Source organism: Salmo salar, chromosome 08, assembly GCF_965601325.2.
Source record: "Salmo salar chromosome 08, fSalSal1, whole genome shotgun sequence".
In the NCBI taxonomy this organism is placed as follows: domain Eukaryota; kingdom Metazoa; phylum Chordata; class Actinopteri; order Salmoniformes; family Salmonidae; genus Salmo; species Salmo salar.
This window is the reverse complement of record NC_138298.1, coordinates 28,185,412-28,205,013: the sequence shown is the minus strand read 5'-3', so window position 1 is coordinate 28,205,013 and position 19,602 is coordinate 28,185,412. Positions and strand designations below refer to the sequence as shown.

The 19,602-nt window shown below is 42.1% G+C and overlaps 1 protein-coding gene and 1 non-coding gene across 4 annotated transcripts; both read left to right on the top strand.

Annotated features, from left to right (window-relative positions):
• Positions 1-35: 35 nt before the first annotated feature.
• LOC106610438 (sterile alpha motif domain-containing protein 9) lies at positions 36-13,196 on the top strand. Of its 3 annotated transcripts, none has more exons than XM_082978536.1 (5): positions 36-2,119; positions 7,036-7,137; positions 7,812-7,883; positions 8,089-8,143; positions 8,360-13,196. In XM_082978536.1, the coding sequence occupies exons 1-5, from the start codon at positions 2,052-2,054 to the stop codon at positions 9,470-9,472; spliced, it is 1,410 nt and encodes a 469-aa protein (XP_082834662.1). In that variant the 5' UTR covers positions 36-2,051; the 3' UTR covers positions 9,473-13,196. The 3 variants fall into 2 exon arrangements, with proteins under 3 accessions (XP_082834662.1, XP_082834664.1, XP_082834663.1); XM_082978537.1 differs by lacking the exon at positions 36-2,119 and having other exon boundaries at positions 6,965-7,137.
• A 1,404-nt stretch (positions 13,197-14,600) lies between these two features.
• Positions 14,601-14,683, top strand: trnal-cag (transfer RNA leucine (anticodon CAG)). Its single transcript has one exon. It is a non-coding gene; the product is annotated as a tRNA-Leu (tRNA).
• Positions 14,684-19,602: the final 4,919 nt, after the last annotated feature.

Sequence of the window (19,602 nt, the reverse complement as noted above, 5' to 3'; positions counted from 1 at the left end):
GACTCATGATTGGGTATTATATATACATTGTGGTTGTTGAAGACTACCGGTGGTGTTCAAGTATAGACGACAGCCACAAAGATAATATAATGGAGATGGCAGGTCAGGACAGAAACACTGGCATTGAGCCAGCACAAAACTGGTCCACTGGCTCAATTCCCAGAATCTTTGCCTTCATAAAAAAACAAGACAGTCGAGCCGAGAGTTGAAGATGGGTAGAAAACACAAACGACCCTGCATAGAAGAAGCACCTCAAACTTTTTTTTCTTTCTTATTTTATCTTACCGGAGTCAATAGGTTTTGCATTCTACTTTCTAACGTATTTTAATCCAAGACACAAGTGTCTGAAATATATATCCAAAGGTACCTCCCATACACCCTAACTCTGCCCTTTGGTTTCCTTATATGGGGATCATGGGTAGGTCTAAAGTATGACCGGATATCATCCTCCACACCTCCTCAGACGCAGGCTAAGGATCTACTAGCTGTGAGCTACTAAATAGACCATATTTCTTCTGTATTAGTAGCTTATGGGGTTAAATTCGGCACCTAGATGCCCCCCGGAATACGTGACGAGTTAGTGTTTCATTGTCAAGAATACTGCGGGGAAACTGTTACTGATATTTCTGTGGCTGCACAGGATCTAAGAGCACACCTTTCAAACTGTGCAGATATGAGTAAAGTTAGGACTCTGAGTGGTAAGGTTCTGTTTAAAGTCTTGGATATATTCCGTTATTGTCTTTCACAAACGTTTTCTAAGCAAAAAATATTGCTGTAATTCGTCTAATTATTACAAATGAATGCAGCCTAATTACATTTAGCTATTTATAATAATAATAATCATACTGCTTATTTCTCATGCAATAACTGAGATTCTGAATGTATAAATCAGACATAATCCGTGGGTGAAGTTCCAAGTATACTCAATAGCATACTGAAATCAAATGGCTCCTGAGGGAAAATCTTATTTGACGTACCAAGTCTACAGTACAGTTACAGTACACAGTTACAGTACACTCCCTGGTATATTATGTGTCTCTGGAATACAGAAATACAAGCTTTCATTCAGTCTACTCCATGTTTGATGAAGAGATAGGCAATGAATAGGTTTGTTTTCTTTTCATAGTAATGTTTGGGAAGTAAGCCGTTGTCAAATAACCATAACACTGTTCAAATCACAAGTTCATATGAGAAGCTGAAGTTCCGGGTTAGTATGACTGTCAAATGAAATTTACTGCATGTGCAACCACTGCTGAGTCATCGAGGGGAGGTGTCTGATCTTGTATCCCTGGACCATAGGAGAGAGTAACCAGATAACCTTCATCCACTTTGGCTATTGTTTCAACTGTAGCTTTCTACTGCATGGGAATGGCACAGTCTGCCTATTGAAGGTGACACAATATGATACACCTTTTCTACAAACAACATAACTACCACGTTTGGGAAACAATACATTTTCTACAAGAGTATCCCACGTGGTTTATATACAGAGGAGAGGTATTCGTTTGTTGTGGTCATATGGGAATGTGTGTTTACTATACCTGTTTCTCTATGATTTGGACAAGAAATCCGGTACATTGCTTCCGCTTGTTTCGATGCTGAGAGTTTCAGAAAGGGGATGAAGTTAGCGGGAGATTTTGATACATGGCTAAAGAACATTTTACATTTTAGTCATTTAGCAGATGCTCTTATGTAGAGCGACTTAGTTAGTTAGTGCATTCATCTTATTAAGACAGCTAGGAGAGACAACCACATATCACAGTCATAGTAAATACATTTTTCCTCAATAAAGAAGTTACTGCTAAAGAGCAGTTTTTCGGATCTTTGCTCTCACCCCTCTTGCTTCGTTTTCTTTGTCAGGGACCTGAATGCTGGTGTCGAGACAGGATGAGTGACAACACTGTATCGCCTGAGGGTGCAGAGAGTGGGAAGAATGAACATGTCCGCCACTGGCTACATAGTAGTCCCTCTGCCCCACAGGAGTATAATGAGGACGTTGCAGGGTCAAGTCTTCTCTGCCCTGGTAAACAGAGTCACCTAGCTGTCTGTCAATGAAGAGTGATCACTCAATGGGTCAGCCAATCAACTTACACCGAGGACATGGCACAAGAGACAAAAGGTTTGGGCCTGAATTCACAGTCTCAGAGTAGGAGTGCTGCTACAGGATCAGCTTTGCCTTTTAGATGATAATATTATATGGACAGAGGGGAACTGATCCTAGATCAACACTACTACTCTGAGACACTTTAGGCCTTTTTGCACTGCAATGTTCTTAGCCCTGGGCTAAGACTGACCCTGGGCTAGCTTATCCTGTGTTCACACTAACATTTGTTAATCCTGGGTGTAACGGCTGTCGTAGAGAGGGGACCAAGATGCAGCGTGGCACGTGTTCATGATTATTTATTCAAATTAGAACACTTAAACAAAATAATAAACAATGAAAATGAAAGCGCACAGTTCTGTCAGGTAAAACACAAAACAGAAAACAACTACCCACCAAACACAGGTGGGAAAAGGCTGCCTAAGTATGGTTCCCAATCAGAGACAACGATAGACAGCTGCCTCTGATTGGAAACCATACCTGGCCAAAACATAGAAATAAAATGACATAGAATGCCCACCCCACACCCTGACCTAAACAAAATAGAGGCTCCGAGCTGCAGACCGTCGCTGGAGGCTCCGGGCTGCAGACCGTCGCTGGAGGCTCCGTGCTGTAGGGCGTTGCTGGAGGCTCTGTACTGGAGAGCGTAGCTGAATGCTCCGGACTGGAGAGCGTAGCTGAATGCTCCGGACTGGAGAGCGTAGCTGAATGCTCCGGACTGGAGAGCGTCGCTGTAGGTTCCGGGCTGGGAACCATCGCTGCAGGCTCCATGCCATGGATCATCACTACAGGTTCCGCGTCATGGATCATCACTGGAGGCTCCGGGCCATGGATTATCACTGGAGGCTCCGGGCCATGGATTATCACTGGAGGCTTCGTGCCATGGATCATCTCTACAGGCTCCGGGCCATGGATCATCCCTACAGGCTTCTTGCCATGGATTATCCCTACAGGCTTCGTGCCATGGATCATCCCTACAGGCTCCGGGCCATGGATCATCTCTACAGGCTTCTTGCCATGGATTATCCCTTGAGGCTCCGGACCAAGAATTATCACAGGAGGCTTCCTACGAGGAGCTGGAACAGGTCTCCCCGGACTGGGGAGACGCACAGGAGACTGGGTGCACAGAGCAAGCACAGGGTATACTGAGCCGTGGAGGCGCACTGGAGGTCTGGAGCTTAGGGCTGGCACACCCCGTCCTGGCTGGATGTTTACTTTAGCCCAGCAAGGGTGGAGCGCTGGCACAGGATGAACTGGCTTGTGCTGGTGAACGGGGGGTACCGTGCGTAGAGCTGGCGCAGGATAACCTGGGCCGAAGAGACGCACTGGAGACCCGTAACGCTGAGCCGGCACAATTCTTCCTGGCTCACTGCCAACTCTAGCACGGCAACTGTGGGAAGCTTGCACCGAGCACACCGGGCTGTAGCTGCGCACTGGCGACACAGTGCGCATCCCCGCGTAACACGGTGCTTGCTCGGTCACTCGCTCCCCACGGTAAGCATGGGGAGTTGGCTCAGGTCTCAACCCCGACTTTGCCAATCTACCCGTGTGCCCCCCCAAAAAATGTTTTTGGGATGCCTCCCTGGTTTCCGTTGTTGCCGTGCTTGTTCCTCATAGTATCGCCGTTCTGATACTCCCCAGGCCTTGTCCAGGGTCCTGCCCCATCCAGGATTTCCTCCCAGGTCCAGTCCTCCTGACCACGCTGCTTGGTCCTTTGGTGGTGGGTAGTTCTGTTATGGCTGTCGTAGAGAGGGGACCAAGATGCTGCGTGGCACGTGTTCATGATTATTTATTAAAATCAGAACACTTAAACAAAATATTAAACAATGGAAACGAAAGCGCACAGTTCTGTCAGGTAAAACACAAAACAGAAAACAACTACCCACCAAACACAGGTGGGAAAAGGCTGCATAAGTATGGTTCCCAATCAGAGACAACGATAGACAGCTGCCTCGGATTGGAAACCATACCTGGCCAAAACATAGAAATAAAATGACATAGAATGCCCACCCCACACCCTGACCTAAACAAAATAGAGAAATAAACCGTCTCTCTAGGTCAGGGCATGACACTGGGCTAAAATATCCTGGCGACAGCTGGGAGCAGACGTTAGCCTGCCTGCATAGCAACCGTTTTTTGTTTGCCACAGCAACCAATGTTCTCTCACTGATGAAAGTATTTGTTTTTTGTCAATTATTTTAAGAATTATAGATACAGAACTCCTTTATGCAATCGCGGTGTCAGATTTTAAAATAGCTTTTCGGCGAAAGCACATTTTGTAATATTCTGAGTACATAGCTCGGCCATCAAGGCTAGCTATTCAGACACCCGCCAACGTCGGGCTCACTAAACTCAGAATAATTATTAGAAAAATTTGATTACCTTTGCTGTTCTTCGTCAGAATGCACTCCCAGGACTGCTACTTCCACAACAAATTTTGTTTTTGTTCCAAATAATCCATAGTTATGTGCAAATATCTCAGTTTTCTTTGTGCGTTCAGGTTACTATCCAAAGGGTAACGTGCGAGCACATATCAACACAAACAATTTCAAAATGTTCCATTACCGTACTTGGAAGCATGTCAAACGCTGTTTAAAATCAATTTTTATGCTATTTTTCTCGTAAAATAGCGATAATATTCCAACCGGACAATGTTGTATTCATTCAAAGAGGGAAAGAAAAAATGGCGAGGTCTCGTGAACGCGCATTTCCATTCCCTTTGTCCTCAGGCAGTCCACTGACAAACTGTGGTCCTATACTTTGCCCAGAGACAGGTGACGCCCCAATCCACTTTCTGGCGGCTTTAGAGAGCCAATGGAAGCCTTAGAAAGTACAACAAAACCCCAGGGATACTGTAGTTTCGATAGACAAGCAAAAGCAGAACTACAAAATCGCAGACAGGGCACTTCCTGCTTGGAATCTTCTCAGGTTTTTGCCTGCCATATGAGTTCTGTTATACTCACAGACACCATTCAAACAGTTTTAGAAACATTAGTGTTTTCTAACCAAATCTACTAATAATATGCATATTCTCGTTTCTGGGCAAGAGTAGTAACCAGTTTAAATCGGGTACATTTTTTATCCGGCCGTGAAAATACTGCCCCCTAGCCCAGAAAGGTTAATGAATACACTTTAACAAAACAACAAAACGACTGACAACAGTTACGTCAAGTGACATACACTAAACAGAAAACAACTACCCACAAAACCCAGGAAGAAAAATCCCTACTTAAATATGATCTCTAATCAGAGGCAACGAGGATCAGCTGCCTCCAATTAGAGATCAACCCAAACAATCCCAACATAGAAATAGACAAACTAGAGCTTAAACATAGAAATAGAAAACATAGAACATCCCAAAAACACCCCCTGTCACACCCTGACCTACTCTACTATAGAAAATGACATCTTACTGGAGGCTCCGGACTGGGAGGCGTCATAATAGGTTCCGGACTAGTGACCGTTGCTGCTGGCTCCATGCCATGGATCATCTCTACAGGTTCCGCGCCAAGGATCATCACTGGAGGCTTCTTACCATGGATTATCTCTCCAAGTGCCGGGCCATGGATTATTCCTACAGGCTTCGTGCCATGGTTTATCCCTACAGGCTCCGGACCATTTATAATCCCTCCAGGCTTTTTGCCAAGGATTACTTCTTCAGCTTCCGGGCCATGGATTACCTCTTCAGGCTTCGTGCCATGGAATATCCCTACAGGCTCCGGGCCATGGATCATCACTAGAGGCTTAGTGCCATGGATTATCTCTACAGGCGTCGGACCATAGATTATCACTGGAGGCTTTGTACGAGGAGCAGGAACCGGTCTCACCGGACTGGGGAGACGCACTGAGGACCAAGTGCGAAGAACAGGCACAGGACGTACTGGATTCTGGAGGCGCGCTGGAGAGAGAGTGCGAGGAGCAGGCACAGGACGTACTGTGCTATGGAGGCGCACTGGAGAGAGAGTGCGAGAGGCAGGCACATGCTCACCACAAAAAGCATGGGGAATTGGCTCAGGTCCCAGTCCTGGCCCAGCCAAACTACCCGTGTGCCCCCCAAAAAATTTTTTGGGGGGCTGCCTCTCGTTCTTCCCAGGTAGGTTCCGATATCGCTTGATTACCTGGCCCCAAGTCCAGTCTCTCCTCTCAATCCACTCCTGATGTGACCAGGTGTCCATTTCTACCCGGGCACGCTGCTTGATCCAATCATGGTGGGTAGTTCTGTAACACGGGTCGTATAAAGGGGACCAAGGCGCGGCGTGTGAAGTGCTCATATTTCCTTTTTAATGAATACACGAACAAAACAACAAAAAGACCGACAACAGATCCATCAGGTGACATACACTAAACAGAAAACAACTACCCACAAAACCCAGGAAGAAAAACCCCTACTTAAATATGATCTCTAATCAGAGGCAACGAGGATCAGCTGCCTCCAATTAGACATCAACCCAAACAATCCCAACATATAAATAGACAAACTAGAACTTAAACATAGAAATAGAAAACATAGAACAACCCAAAAACACCCCCCGTCACGCCCTGACCTACTCTACTATAGAAAAAGACATCTTACTAAAGTCAGGACGTGACAGCCCAGGGCTAGCTGGCCTTGCTCCGGAACAGTGAAATATTCGATGCATTTTTCTTGACCCCTGTTTCACACTGGCTATTTTGGCACCGGGTTTCTGGGGCTAGTCCTACAAAGTTGGACCTAACCCTGCTCTGGAGCAAGGCCAGCTAGCCCTGGGCTAAGGTTGGTGCTAGAATGTGCAAGTGTGAACACTTGCATAGCCCCAGGCTAAAATCTCCATAAACCCATGGATAAGGAGACTCGTGCAGTGTGAACACTGCATATGGGTGAATATGGGTCTTGATTTCCAACTGTCTGTACAAGCTATGTTATAGGGTTAGAGTACTGACTGTATTTTTCACAGGGAGGGTGCAGAGTCACCTACATCCAGCTGTGTGTCAATGAGGAGTGACCGCTCAATGGATCCACCGATAAACTACAGGAGAGAGTTTATTCCCAATCACAGGTCATTTATGATTTTCACAATGAGGATGTTGCAATGTGTCAATATTTCAGGCAATTGACTTCCACGAGGTCACGGCATAAAAGACAAAAGGTCTGGGCCCGTTTTCACAGTCTCAGAGTAGGAGTACTGATTAGTATCAGTTTTGATTAGCATCAGTTTTGATTAGCATCAGTAATGATTATTATCAGTTTTGATTAGCATCAGTTTTGATTAGCATCAGTACTGATTAGCATCAGTTTTGATTAGCATCAGTAATGGTTATTATCAGTTTTGATTAGCATCAGTTTTGATTAGCATCAGTACTGATTAGCATCAGTTGTGAATATTATTTTGCATATGGTCTGATGACGGTTGACTGACCAAAAGCTCAGCCACAATTAAATAAATACATTTGCATCTGACTGGAAATGTGCAGCAACTTTTTCCTGTTTCTCCAGTTTAGCATTTTCACTCCAGCATCTTCACTAAATTGGTTTGGGTGTGTGGTAGATTCTGCCTATTATCTATTAGATCATAATGATTGGACAAGGGGGACTTGATCCTAGATCAGCACTCCTACTTGGAGACACTTTGAATATGTGATTTCTAATAGACATCTTGCAGATTGGTAAAAGCGACTGTACATCATCAGCATAGGATTGATTAAAAACACACCTCAATTATTTTTTTTGCAGGGAGGGACCAGACTCACCTACACCCAGCTATCTGTCAATGAAGAGTGACCAGTCAATGGGTCCATCTTCAAGGTCATTTATGATTTTAATTTTATCTAAAGTGTGTCATGTTCGAAGTCATTACCCTAAAAAAATCAACAAAATGAAAATACACAATACCATACATGTATAAAAAAAAACACATTTGAGGTGATCCAAAATATCTAATTTGTTTAATTTCAAATGAATGTATTTCCACCTAATGTATTTCCACCTAATGTATTTCCACCTATTGTAGGATGATGACATCAGACACAACACAACTGTCCGTTGGTGGAGTGCATGCAACAATGGTATGTTTGCAGGTTTTAATATGAAACTGTATGTAGTCATTGTAAATGTATATTCAGTGGACTGTTCTTTAGTTTCAACAATAATAAACAATAGGCATTGGTGATTTGGCAAATAAAAAATATGAACTATATGTGCAGGTACAGTAACTGTTAATTGGTTTAAAAAGAAATACAACTGCCTATGTTGATGATCGTTTTTATTTCTTGGGTTCTCAGCTTACAGAACATCATGGCATGAACAGAGTCAGCGACCTCAGAGAATTACCACAGAGAATCGAAGACTGGACTAAGGAGCATGTGAAAGAGTGGCTAACTAGTAGCCTCAAACTCCCTGAGGTTGTAACAAAACTTTATGAACAGAATGTGTCAGGAGCTAGCCTGGTTTGCATTGAGAAACAGGACTTGACTGATTTAGGTGTTAAGTTTGGGCCTGCGATTCAAATCATAAAAAATGTAGAGATACTGAGAAACTACTTGGAGAGTGTAGGGAGAAGCATGAGATCCCCTGAGAGTGACCCCTTCAGAAGACAGGAGAGATTTAGATTTAGAGCCATACCAGAAGCTAGAATGGGGTCACATGAGGAAACTCTGGATTCTGACAGTGTGAAATCGGAGTCGGTGGCTCCAAGTCTAAGCTCTTCATGGACATCAGTGGAAGAATTGAGACATTCCGATTCAGATGTTGCATCCCCCATTCAACTGCCAATGGGAGAGTCAGAATCCATTCCAGCGTATGGAAATATGGAGGACAATACAAGACAAAGTGAGACTTCCATCTCATCATTTGACCACTTGAGAGAAACTGCTCCGAATCTGGAGAAGAGAATATGTCCCCCACGTCCCTTTGACAAAAACGATCTATCGTTCACATACATACAAAATGATACCCTCCCCCCTGAATCCGGTCCAAGCAATCTCATTGACCCGGTACATGAGTACAAGATCCTGCAAGCACAGAGGAAGCCAGTGAGAAAGATATCCTGGAAAAGTTTAGCAACGAAGTGTTTCGTTTTTTCCGCAGGCTGCATGAACTCTCGCACCAATGGGACCATTCACTTTGGGGTGACAGGCGGGCCCGGACACATGCATGGACAGGTGATTGGGCAAAACCTGCCATCATTCAATATGTATACAGACAAGTTTGACTTGCGTCTCAAGGAACACTTTGGAGAAGAAACAAACATCGCAAGAGCATGCATCAGGCCTCCAAAATTCTTTCAGGTTCAACATCTAGATGGCGCGACTTCAGACAAGTGGGTGATAGAAGTTGATGTTGTCCCAAGTTATTCAGACTCAAGAGAAGCTTTTCTATACCTCAATAATATCTGAACAAAATGGAGAAGAATACAAAACTGAATGTCTATTTATTCGACAAGGCCCAAAGAGCATCAACATTCTTGCAGACAATAATCCCAACAGTCTTCAGGAGAAGATGAGAGGTTTGACACAGGAAGTCAAATATTGGTGATCAGCACGCAAGTCAAAAGAGGAGAGCAACTGTCAGCAGCCCAACCAAAACTACCAAGGGCAGAGGCTAAAACAATTGATAACTCATGGGAGAGACACACTTAAACTCATTGCAAGTTACAGTTGTCACAAACAAGTGTCACCCCAGTCAACTTGAACATTTTTTTTTTTTTTTTAAGAGATTAAGTTGTTTGTAGTGCTCGAGTGCCCAGAATCTGACATGAACGGGACATGCAGTTTCTACAGAACAGATCGCATAGCTAATCTTCACTACCCTCGAATGTACAATAGTGTCTCCACTGTTATCGGAAAGCTGAACTTGTTTAAGCAGACAAGCTGGGTCTTTTGTAATGGTTGAGCAAATGAGGTCAGTGAAGCAGACAGACCTTTCACTACCAGTGAATGGCTGAAGAAATGTGCTGGAGAAATCAGCGACATGGTTTTCTCTGCAATCCAGATGTTTTGTCGAAAGACATTACTTGTGGTGTTCATGCTTTACTCAGGAGTCACTGACATCTCAAGCCCTATACTTGAGGCCTTTTGTGCGATCTATCGCACTCTTGAGGGTGAGGATAATATGCTCTGCATATGCAAAGATTAAAATGTATTCAGTCAATGGAGAGACATGATAAACACTCGCTGCAAAGTGGATATCACCAGTAAATGTATCTACGAATTGAGCCTGAATGAAATCGACTGCACCATCAGGAAAATCAAAGAACCCCAGACACGGCTCCAGTTCAGTCCTCCTGACACAAAAAGATTAAGAGCTGATGACCATACTTGATATACTGAGTGAAAATGAATGTGAGAACATTGAAATCGAAACCAAGGACACTTTTGAGGAATTCAAGACCAACACGGAGAAGGACTTTTACAAAGGCGGACAAGTGACTTGGTGGAACTTCTACTTATCCGAGAGGCCATGTTGTCTGCCATTCATCAAACGTGACAAGTATGAGGCTCTTCACAACCTGATCACACCTACAGAGGGGTACACATCGCCATGCGTAATAATACACCTCTTCCATCATCCAGGCTGTGGTGGAACAACACTGGCCATGCATGTGTTGTGGAACTTGAGATGTAAATTCAGATGTGCCATTCTGAAAAACACCACAGTACAGAACAGCGAGATCGCAGTCCAAGTCACACACCTGCTGACCTGTGGCAAAGAGAAGCAGTTGAGTTATTCTCCTGTTCTACTCTTGGTGGACAACTGGGAGGACGTTGAAGACCTACAGAGATGCATACTAAGTGCAGCCAACGAGAAGAAAAAACCTGAGACTCTGATGGTCATCATACTGAACTGTGAGAGATTACAGATTCCTGCAGTGAACTCTAGAAACAGCCGACTTGACAACGTCTTCATTATCAACAAACTCTCCACCAAAGAGCAGAGCTTCTTTGAGATGAAACTGAAAGAGCTCAAAGGTCACCATGAAAAACCTGAAACGTTCTACGCCTTCATGATCATGACAAACAATTTCAGTGAGAAGTACATAGAGAATCTGGTGCGCAACACCCTGAAAGACCTTGACACCTCCAGAAAAGAAAGACAGCTATTTTCACTCTTAGCTTTGCTAAATACATATGTGAACGGCTCCTACATGGCCCTGTCCCTCTGTGACGAGTTTGTGGGGATTAGGAATGCTCTGTGGGGAAAAGAAACACTTGAGGACAAAATGAACCCATACTCCACGCTTCTGATCCTCTTCAACATTGAAGAGCACGGCACCTATCAGGCAGTTTGGTTTCTACACCAAATGATTGCAAGTAATTGCCTCAAAGTCCTCACCGGAAAGCACAAGCTTCAACTGGGGGAAATAACAACCAATCTGTTACACTGTCTTTTTGAAGCCACGGCTGAAGGAGATGTTCAGTTTTTTTGAGAACTACTTCACATACGTGAAGCCAAGGTCAATTGAGAAGGAGACAGCAGAGGACAGAAACAAACGAAAAGTATCAGAGCACTTCAAGAAGTACATTCACATCTTCTGTTCCTCGGGAGAAGAGAGGTCCTCTGAAAGAGCCAGTTAACCAAAACCGAGTCTCCGGCAGGAGATAGAGGAGCAGCGAAACTATTTGGAGCAAAAGCGAGCAGATTCATTTGCTGGTCTTCTCCAGTATCTGAATGAGAAGAATGGGAATCAAATTGAATTAATTCTGAAGAAATGGCAGTTCATTGTTCAGAATTCTACACGGAAACTCATGGCTGACCGGATTAATTTCATCCTTGCAAACATTGTTCTTCACTGCATTAAGCCAAGCTCAACATTGCTGAAGAGGTACGACGAGCTGGTCTCCCTTCTCAATGAGGCACTGCAAGAAGAGGGAACCCATTCAAACTGCACAGAGCTGTACTACCTCTCAATGTTGCTGATGTGGCCAAGAAAGGACAACCTGCTTGAGAGCACCACAACATTCAAAAACATTGGCATGTATGGCACTTCATCGAAAAAATCTTTCCATTGTCGCTTCTCCCTCATGTTTCCGGCGAAGAGTTGCATCGCACATTTCTACCTTGGGAAATCAAGAGGACTGAGGAGAATAATTCACAAAGGCAGGCTTGATCAGTTCCTGTACAAAGAGGGACTCAAAACCTCACACAAGAACACCTCATCGAAAGATAGACCCCCAAACCCGCATCAACTTTGGCAAAGTGGAACAATATGGAGGGATCCTGAGATACAAAACTTGTTACTACGGGTCAAAGGGAAAACTGAAAACGGTGACATTTATGTTTACTACGGGGGCAATCTGAAAATCTCAGTGCGTCCAATATACCTTGGTGGAGTCCGGAGTGGATGCAGCACGGAGGAGGTCTCCTTTTACCTTGGATTCACCATGGAGGGACCCGCAGCTTATGACATAAAGTACGAAAATTACCAGTAAACAGCTTACCATCAGGTAGACTGAGGAAGGGATGCAAGCGTTCGCACTTAGGGAAAGGAAAGGCTTCCATTGAAGTTATATAGGCCTAGAGTTTTTGACTGGGGTGAATGTCTGTGAACCAGGACAGAATCACATTAAGTAAGATACCAGTGTGCTCTTGTCACTGTGTGAAGAAACCCAACCTCAACCACCTGGATATAATCAAAGCGGAGAGAACAGGTGTCGGGTGACATGCAGCAATGAATCATTCATGCTTTTAGAGGTGAAACAATGATAATCAATCTTGCATCAGAATGGATTGTAATGTCTCTAAGTCCCTCTAATTGTGTCTCTAAGTCCCTGTAATTTTGTCTCTAAATCCCTCTAATTCTGTCTCTAAGTCCCTCTAATTGTAACATACAGTACTAAACAGTAGCAGACCAATGAACAAGGATTGTAGACCTATAAAGCATTTGCAACTATTCAATGCTTAAAACATGTTTTATGGTTTTGCATTGTGTTTGTTGAAAGTATGGAATGATTATTATGTTACAAAACATATTGACTTTCTGCAAGTTACGTAGCTTCTTCAGTTGTTTGTCTAAATACATTCAATTGCGTGGTTATTTGAAATGATATGCTACATTATTTACAAGAGACAAGAAATTAGGAGAAAACTTATTGTCAATGTTTGTTAATGGAATGAAGAGGATTGCATACTATATATATATATATATTTGAGGGTATTTTTTCTCTGAATGTTCTGTAAAACAATTATGATTATATTAAAAAAAATGTTACCTGCATGTCTTGCACCCTAATGAAAATAGTTTAATATTTTAGCTTGTGACACCTTTCAAATCAAATCAAATCAAATTGTATTGGTCACATACACGTTTAGCAGATGTTATTGCGGGTGTAGCGAAATGCTTCTGCTTCTAGCTCCGGCAGCGCAGTAACATCTAACAATTTCACAACATATACCCAAAACACAGAATTCTAAGTAATGAATGGAATTAAGAATATATCCATATATGGACGAGCGATGTCAGAGTGGCATGGGCTAAGATACAGTAGAAAAATATAGAATTAAGCAATAAGGCACGAGGGGGTGTGGTATATGACCAATATACCTCGGCCAATATATACTTTTGACCCTGGTAGTATGCCAAATTAATATTCATAACCTACAGTAAAGCACTGTTTGATTATGTTGTTGTTGTGTTTAATTTACCAGAAAATGTTTCATGTGCCACTGGCTTTTCTATATCTTACCATCTGCCAATTTTCAGCTGGAAAACTATACAAAATGGCCATCCCTGGAATGTACTGAAACACAGCAGGCAGATAGAGACTATATTTTATGATTTTATTAATTTGCTAGAAAAAAATGGATTTTGCTCTGTTTTAAAGTCACTGAAATACAGTTTTTCAGAATAACTGGTCTGACAGCACCCTCTACTGGACCAACACAAATCACACACTGACAGTGTGGAGCCGATTACGCGTTAACTATGTATTCTTGTTATTATTTGTTTAAGCAATAGGGTCCCCCAAAGAAGTGTGTGAGGAGCTGATTGTGAGAATGTAGACTTTCTCTCAGTCAAGCTGTCCAATACAATAACGGTTGTTGTAGACAACATGTAGTGTCCGTATGCTTGTGTACTTACTGTATCTGTCTGTCTGCCATTTTCTCACATTACAAGGTAATAAACTTCCAAAACCAATGTCCAGTAAAGGGTTAAAAGTTCCCAAAACTATAGCCTAACAGACTTAGCTAGCTACTGCTACTCTTTATAGACAGCAAGCAAGCTATAGTAATAAACATTTATTCTAAAGAGATATAGATAGCTATAAAAAGTAGGCTATTTACCGGATATCTAAATGAACGCAAACAAACGCAAGGTTCGCAATTATGAAGGCCTTTCTTTATAAAACATAATGAATAGCAAACGTTTGGCGTGGCTTTATGCAATGGTGGCGTAACGCGTGGATAACGTTCTTCTTCATTTTTCCAATATATTATAATTTTAGTATTGTTCAAAAGACTCATGATAAAATAACATACAATGGATTATCACATTCATGTACTGGTAATTTGAAGTACTTTCTGTACGTCAGGATGGCCGAGCGGTCTAAGGCGCTGCGTTCAGGTCGCAGTCTCCCCTGGAGGCGTGGGTTCGAATCCCACTTCTGACATTATTTTTGTAATGTAGATGCAATATGCTTTTCTTTGTAACATATTTATATTCAACATGAAATTGTCAGAAAATGTTGTTCAGTGTTAAAACACTGACCCAAAAATTAAAGGTACAGATCAACCAATGCAAAGATATTTGTTTCTTTACATTGAAAGCAGTCTATGACTGTGAATGAGTCACTGCAATACACACTATGGTTTGGTAAACTAACCACTGCACTGATTTTGCAACATGTATAAATGCAAAGAGAATTGTCAAGCATGGGGTTGTGCCAATATATTATATATACACTAGAATACTGGTAGGGGGCGTTGTGTTGAAGCCACCATGCCTCCATCTTGGCACTCCCCCACAGTTACTAACAAATATTTTGGAAGCTATAGAAATGCATTTATTAATGTCTACATTTGTTTTTGCCACATGTATTCTATTACAGACACCTAAATGCATACTTTACAATTATATTATGTGCAGTAAACATACATATAAAAAATCAATATATAAAAACATTTTTCAAAAAGTATATATTTATTATATTACTAATGTTACTATCCCCAGTACAACAAAAAAATACTTAAATACTTGTAATTTCGTCCTGAAACATTTAAAGCTGCAATAGGTCACTTTTTGGCTGACCCCACCAAATTCAGACAGAAATTTGAGTTATAGATCTGTCATTATCATTGAAATCAATTCTAAGAAGCTTAGATCTATGCTATGTGCACAATTTCTATTCTTCCCATGCTTAACTTTCGTTTTTGTATCTTTTACTTTTGGTTTTGTTCACCAGCTTCAAACAGCTGAAAATACAATATTTTTGGTTATTGAAAACATATTTCACAGCTGTTTCGATGGTACAATGACTCTCTACACTATACTTGCTTGTTTTGTCACAAACTTATATTAGGCAAACTGTTCGAATTTTAGCAACCAGGAAATGGCAGAGAGATTTCTGCATAATGTACCTTTAATTGAAGTACTGTAGAATTCCATTCATTCCTATGGAGCACTGCTCCTACTGGTGAGTGCCAATATGACCGACCGGTGGCTTCAAAGCCTCTCAATAGACTATTGAAAGCATCAGATATCCAGGGTTTACTGGTTGGGCCTGGGGCTGAGTTTGTGACAGACACCACATAGCCTGACAGTATAAAGGCAACTGAGGTAGGTGTTCTCTGGGCAGACTCATTAAGTACCTGACAGATCTACACTCCAAAACCTAGAATTGAACAGCAAACTAAGTAAAAGGACTTTTTGTTTTTGAAAATAATGCTGTTAGAGTTTTGGGAATATTTTAAAATATACTTCAATTCATTGGTGACAGGTGTGGTTAGAATATAAAGGGCAAAATATTATGTCAGCACTGAGCTCAATGTCTGCAATTGCCCAAGCTGCAACATTCCAAACTTTACAAATTGTGAGTAGCCTGGTGGAACCAGCCTGATCGCTGCAGTCAGTATTCTGCTACGTGAAAGTGAAATAGAATGTTGAACGCAGCAATCAGGCTGGTTCCACAAGGCTATAGCGTGAGGGCTATTTAGGGGAAACTTTGGTCATTGTGAGGGCTGTTTTTGGACAGAAAATGTCACCCAAGTATTTTTTTAATGCTTTATTTTACAATTACATTTTTATTTTTAGAATGTTCATAGTGTCAGGAAATCGATTTTGATTCTTCAGGGTAAGAGCGTTTTCTCCCGAGTGGCGAAGCAGTCTAAGGCACTGCATCTCAGCGCTAGAGGTGTCAATACAAACCCTGGTTTGATCCCAGGCTGTATAGCGTGATTGGGAGTCCCATAGGGTGGTGCACATTTGGCTCAGCATCATCCGGGTTAGGGGAGGGTTTGGCTGGAGTAGGCCATCATTGTAAAGTAAGTATTTGTTCTTAACTGACTTGCCTAGTTAAATAAAATGATCTAGGCTATTATGATGTTTTGAAGCCATGCATACACTTTTCACATTGCATGTACAGTACACATACCTAGGTAGTTCAATTGATAAATTAAAATCAAAGTCACGGTAACTTAGCCCACAGTTTAGATTCTACCATCGGTGTGAATTCATGGATGCAAAGGGAAGCCAGGCTTCCCCAGCAATAAACATAAAATGATTAATCCTTGTCTCTCTGTTTTTCATACTTTTCCTTCAATTTGCAAGAGGCTGAATGTATCTCACTGGAGAAAGCATCAGAGCGAGTGAAACAAAGGCCATCTTTCTTAGTATGTGTAGCCCTGCTATCTGATGCTGTCTTGACAAAAAGATTATGACATTGTTGCCACCCGTAGCACTGAATGCAAGGGAAGCCAGAAAGCATTTGGCCTCCCATGATTAAATAAATTAAATAAAATGATAACCAATCAGCATTGAGCTAAACTGAGTGAGCTCAACTGTGAATGGCTCTGGCACACAAAAATAAAATGTCAAAGGAAGCCAGTTGGATTTGACTTAATCTCTTTTTACCGTTATCCTCCGGTGGCTAGCTAGCTAAAATTGTCCCTTTCTTAAATTAGCAATGGAGGGAAATAGAGATTTGGACTTGTGATTTTACTTAATTTTCCATACACAACAATGATTATAACAGCGATTCTGATCCAACCATAAATTCATACATTGTCCCCCTGGCCTGAGGGGATGGAAGTTCAATATGTAGCTAGACGTAGTAGGCTAATGTTAACTAACAAGCCTGGTGCATCGTTGCCCATGAAAGGAATTTAGGCTAGCGAGCAAGCATTTTAGCCAAATATTTACATATTCCTCTAGGGAACTCCTACTGTGAAGTGTGCATGTGCAATAACTCAATTCGTCCTTGCACTCCTTCTAAACAATAAAAAAAATGTAACTTTGGCAAAGGGCAGTCTACAAAACTTTGTGTACATCTGTTCGTAAGAGATTTTAGTTTTGGGAACAGAGAACTGAATTGAAATCCAATGTTTCATCAATGTGAAAATTTGCAGAATGTCAGCCAAAATCCATCTTGCTCCATCTTCTCCCACTGCAGGACACTGAGCTTCCTCTCATCAACATACAGTATTTGGTGGTGAGTGGAAATGCCAAATGAATGCTTGCGATTTCTACATCTGGTGAACCGTCTGGCTCATTGTTCTACCTGTGCGTGTGTAACAGTACTCTTCTTGCGTTGTGTACAATCAATCATCGACACGAACTCCAACTTGTAACACCAGTCATGGAGCTTTATTCTGATAGGAACAGCACAAAATTGCACTTCATGCAATGCACAGCTCACCATCCAACTCTGCACACACGCACTGTACAAAATATACAACCCCCCCCACCAGACACAGTAAGTTGCTAGCTAGTATTAGCTGGAATTCTCTACAACAAAATGCACAACAAATATTCACCAAAAACCGCTGCATCTTATGTGTGATGTTCGAATAACATTTACAAACAAATTGATATAAATTGTACATTTAAATCATCATTTGTAAGAAAAAAATCACTGTTGACATACAGTGCTTTGCAACCAACAACTTACCGCTGGTTTGGTGCTTGTTCACTGGGACGATTCTAACTGAAACATCCTCCCTCGTAAGCAAGCTACGCAAACCAGCCAATAAGATGCCATGTTGAGTAGGTGAAGGCAAGACAAAAATAAAACCAAACACACATTGGCTAAACATTAAAGTGGCAATACCAGGTTCAGGCCTGACACATCCATACCCCTAGAGCTGCATGCATTCCCCATAACATTGTCCGCAACATGTCCAACAATTGCCTTTGACTCCAAACAGGAGGCAATGTTCTCCCCAATGGAATGACCAATCTGCTGTACTATGTCTGTTATGAAATCCATGGAGACCTCCCCACTCCCTGTATTTGGCAAAACTCTTTCATACACATCCTTGGGCATTTCCATAGGTAAACTATCATCAAAACTCCCAAAACCCTCCAGTTTAGGCATAGGTGTAGAAGCAACTGGAATTTTGGCTGAACCCCTACCAACAGATGGTGACAGATGAAATGTCAGGAAACCCCTACCTCTCCCAACACCTTCCATGTTAATAATGGGAAATCAACAGACTAATAAAAATGTCAATGGCAAAATATATATTTTTTTACCTCAAGTCAAAATCTAACCTATATCTAGTACACTGGTAAAACTCACCCTACTTATATCAGATATACGTTAGAATTGCAAATAAACAAGTAGAGAAAGTCTCAACCAGAGAAATCATCCATTTCGATAGTAAAACGTCGCAGTAGGGCCCTCTTCTGGCGAAATGCGATATTGCCTTCTTATCTTATTCTTCAACGGCAACCACGGCGAAGTTCTGAGATGGAAATCCAGCGAAGGAAGATCTGATCCAGAAGAACGGTCACGGCACCACTGTAACAGTACTCTTCTTGCGTTGTGTACAATCAATAACCGACACAAACTCCAACTTGTAACACCAGTCGTGGAGCTTTATTCTGATAGGAACAGCACAAAATTGCACGTCATGCAATGCACGGCTCACCATCCAACTCTGCACTCACGCACGCTAGTTTGGTGCTTGTTCAATGGGCAATGTAGTTAGCAAAATAATACAATTACAATATACAATATAATATCTTTAACAATGTACCTGATAGGAACAGCACAAAATTGCACGTCATGCAATGCACGACTCACGATCCAACTCTGCACTCACGCACTGTACAAAATATACAAACCCCCCCACCAGACACAGTAAGTTGCTAGCTAGTATTAGCTGGAAATCTCTACAACAAAATACACAACAAATATTTAAATCATCACTTGGGAGAATAAAAATCACTTTTGACGTACAGTGCTTTGCAACAAATAACTTACCGCTGGTTCGGTGCTTGTTCACTGGGACGATTCTAAATGAAACATCCTCCCTCGTAAGCAAGCTACGCAAACCAGCCAATAAGATGCCATGTTGAGTAGGTGAAGGC